This window comes from Marmota marmota, unplaced genomic scaffold (genome assembly GCF_001458135.2).
Source record: "Marmota marmota marmota unplaced genomic scaffold, marMar, whole genome shotgun sequence".
Classification (NCBI taxonomy): Eukaryota; Metazoa; Chordata; class Mammalia; order Rodentia; family Sciuridae; genus Marmota; species Marmota marmota.
The window spans coordinates 16155114-16157108 of record NW_026000240.1 but is presented as its reverse complement, the minus strand read 5'-3'; the positions used below and the strand labels follow the sequence as shown (position 1 = coordinate 16157108).

The following is a 1995-nucleotide window of genomic DNA, read 5'->3' as shown; positions in this document are numbered from 1 at the left end:
TTTCCAGCCTCCAGAACTGTGAAAATGAAATGCTGTTGAAGCTGCCCAGTCTGGAGGCATCTGCTATGGCAAACCCTCACACATGAACACTGGAGGTACCCCACCAGGGCAGATGGCATGCTTCTGCAGGTGCCCCTGCTTTTGCAGCAGAAACACCAATAGGCAGCTCCTGCTCACAGCTCCTGACAGGAAGCTAGACACATACCCCACCTCTCCCTAGCGAGTCATGTTTCCTGCTAAAGAGTGTTAGATGAGCCAGGTGCAGGGACTGTAGCAAGTTGGGGAGAGGATATCTGCACAAAAGCATTGATTCCTGGCTTTGGGCAAATCTCATTTCTTTCTACAAAAGAGACATTTTCTGCATGTGTAATTGCATTAAATTAATATCAGACCAGTCTTGAAGGAGGAAATTAATCAAAAAAGGACAACATGGAAGATAGTTTGGGAGGGAAAAGGGGTGTTTATAATTATTGTATCTAGAACAGGTTAGGTGTGGAATATGTTAGTCTAGTTTTTTTTTCCCCCTTAGAGGAACCTTCTGAAATTTGTGCAACCCTAGCTCCTGCCCTGAGCCGCCTCCTTCTTGTCCATGTCTTTGCCTCAGTGAATCTGATGAACCTGTTGTTTTCCAGAGTTCCCTATTGAGTGGGAAAAGGAAGGCTATTACTTAATGATACTTGACTCAACTGGAGAACACAGAAAACGGAGGCAAGTGGAATTTTAATCCTGACTTACAAATCTTGGAATGAAGTGTTCCTGAGGGTGACAGAACTTGCAGGAAATCTTGCTCTTTTCAGTTCTGTCCCTGTATCAAAGTATTTTTTTGAGAAAAACTGGAAAGTAACTGTAATACCTGGTTCATCTAAATGTGTTTTTTAAAAGGGGAGGGTGCGGGGTTGCAAGAAGGAGCTCCTGGTTGAGATGTCAGGAATAGGCCACATACAGGATAGAGGTTACAGGACAATGCTGGACTGAGAGCCAGGGGATTTCCTGTCCTTCCATCTTCTGGGGGCTCAAACTAATCTTCTGTCAAATGCCTACAAAATGACGTCCACGGGGTTTTTTTTCATTCAGCAAACACCTTTTTGCAGAGCACCTTCAAGGCTCTGCTGTTTCCCATAAAGCCACTCAAAAATCTCCAGTATTATAGAGCAACTTGGGTGTATGCAGCCCCAAGTTGAGTCCTTGCACCCTATTTGTTTTTGCAGAACCATTTTTTTTTTTCCAAGGCAATGGGGATCCATCCCAGGGCTGGCAAGAGTTACCACTGTGCAGTATCCTTGGCCTTTTGTTTGTTTGGTTTTGAAACAGGGTCTCGCTAAATTGTTGAGGCTGACCTTGAACTTCCAATCTCCTGCCCCAGTCTCCAGAGTATCTGGGATTACGGGACTGCGCCACCACGCCCATCTACAGCCCTTTCTTCTGAAGCGCGAATGCTGCTGCGGAAACATGAATAAAGCTCCTGAAACAGTACGAAATGGTGCAAGATAGCAGACCAAGTGTGAAACGTACTCAACGACAAAAACATCCGCCTGGCACGAAGCAGTAATGTGAAAAGGCGAAGGGAAGGACACAGCGATCCCCGCACTAGCCAAGTACTGAGTAGACCGGGGCTGCGGCTAGCTCTGGGTGGCGGGGGTCCCCGCCCAAGGGCCGGAGGGAGCCGGGAGGACTGCCCTTGCGTTCCCTCCACGGCGCGGCGAGGTTGCGGTCTCTTTAAGAAGCCGAGCCCGGGATGGGGCGGCGCCCACGTGACCTGGCGCGGCCGGGGCTCGCGGAAGCGGTCGCGCCCGGGGCCGGCCGGCACGGGCAGGCCGGGTGGGCCTGCAGCCGGCGCCGGGATGTGCACCTGTACAACCTGCACCCGGTTCGGGTCGCAGCAGGTGGGCGTGGCCCTGCAAGCGTGGAGCCCGAGCAGTTCTGCGGCGGGGGGCGCGACGCGCTGTTTGTGGCTGCGGGCTGCAAGGTGGAGGCGTTCACGGTGGTCGGCCAGGA

The 1995-nt window shown here is 51.4% G+C and overlaps 1 protein-coding gene across 1 annotated transcript; it reads left to right on the top strand.

Moving 5' to 3' along the window:
* Positions 1-1314: 1314 nt before the first annotated feature.
* On the top strand, positions 1315-1993 carry LOC125613617 (Hermansky-Pudlak syndrome 3 protein-like; the record flags this gene model as incomplete). The annotated part of the gene is made up of 1 exon (XM_048794491.1): positions 1315-1993. A coding segment is annotated over exon 1 (258 nt), but the record flags the coding sequence as incomplete, so codon positions are not given.
* Between the last annotated feature and the right edge of the window lie 2 nt (positions 1994-1995).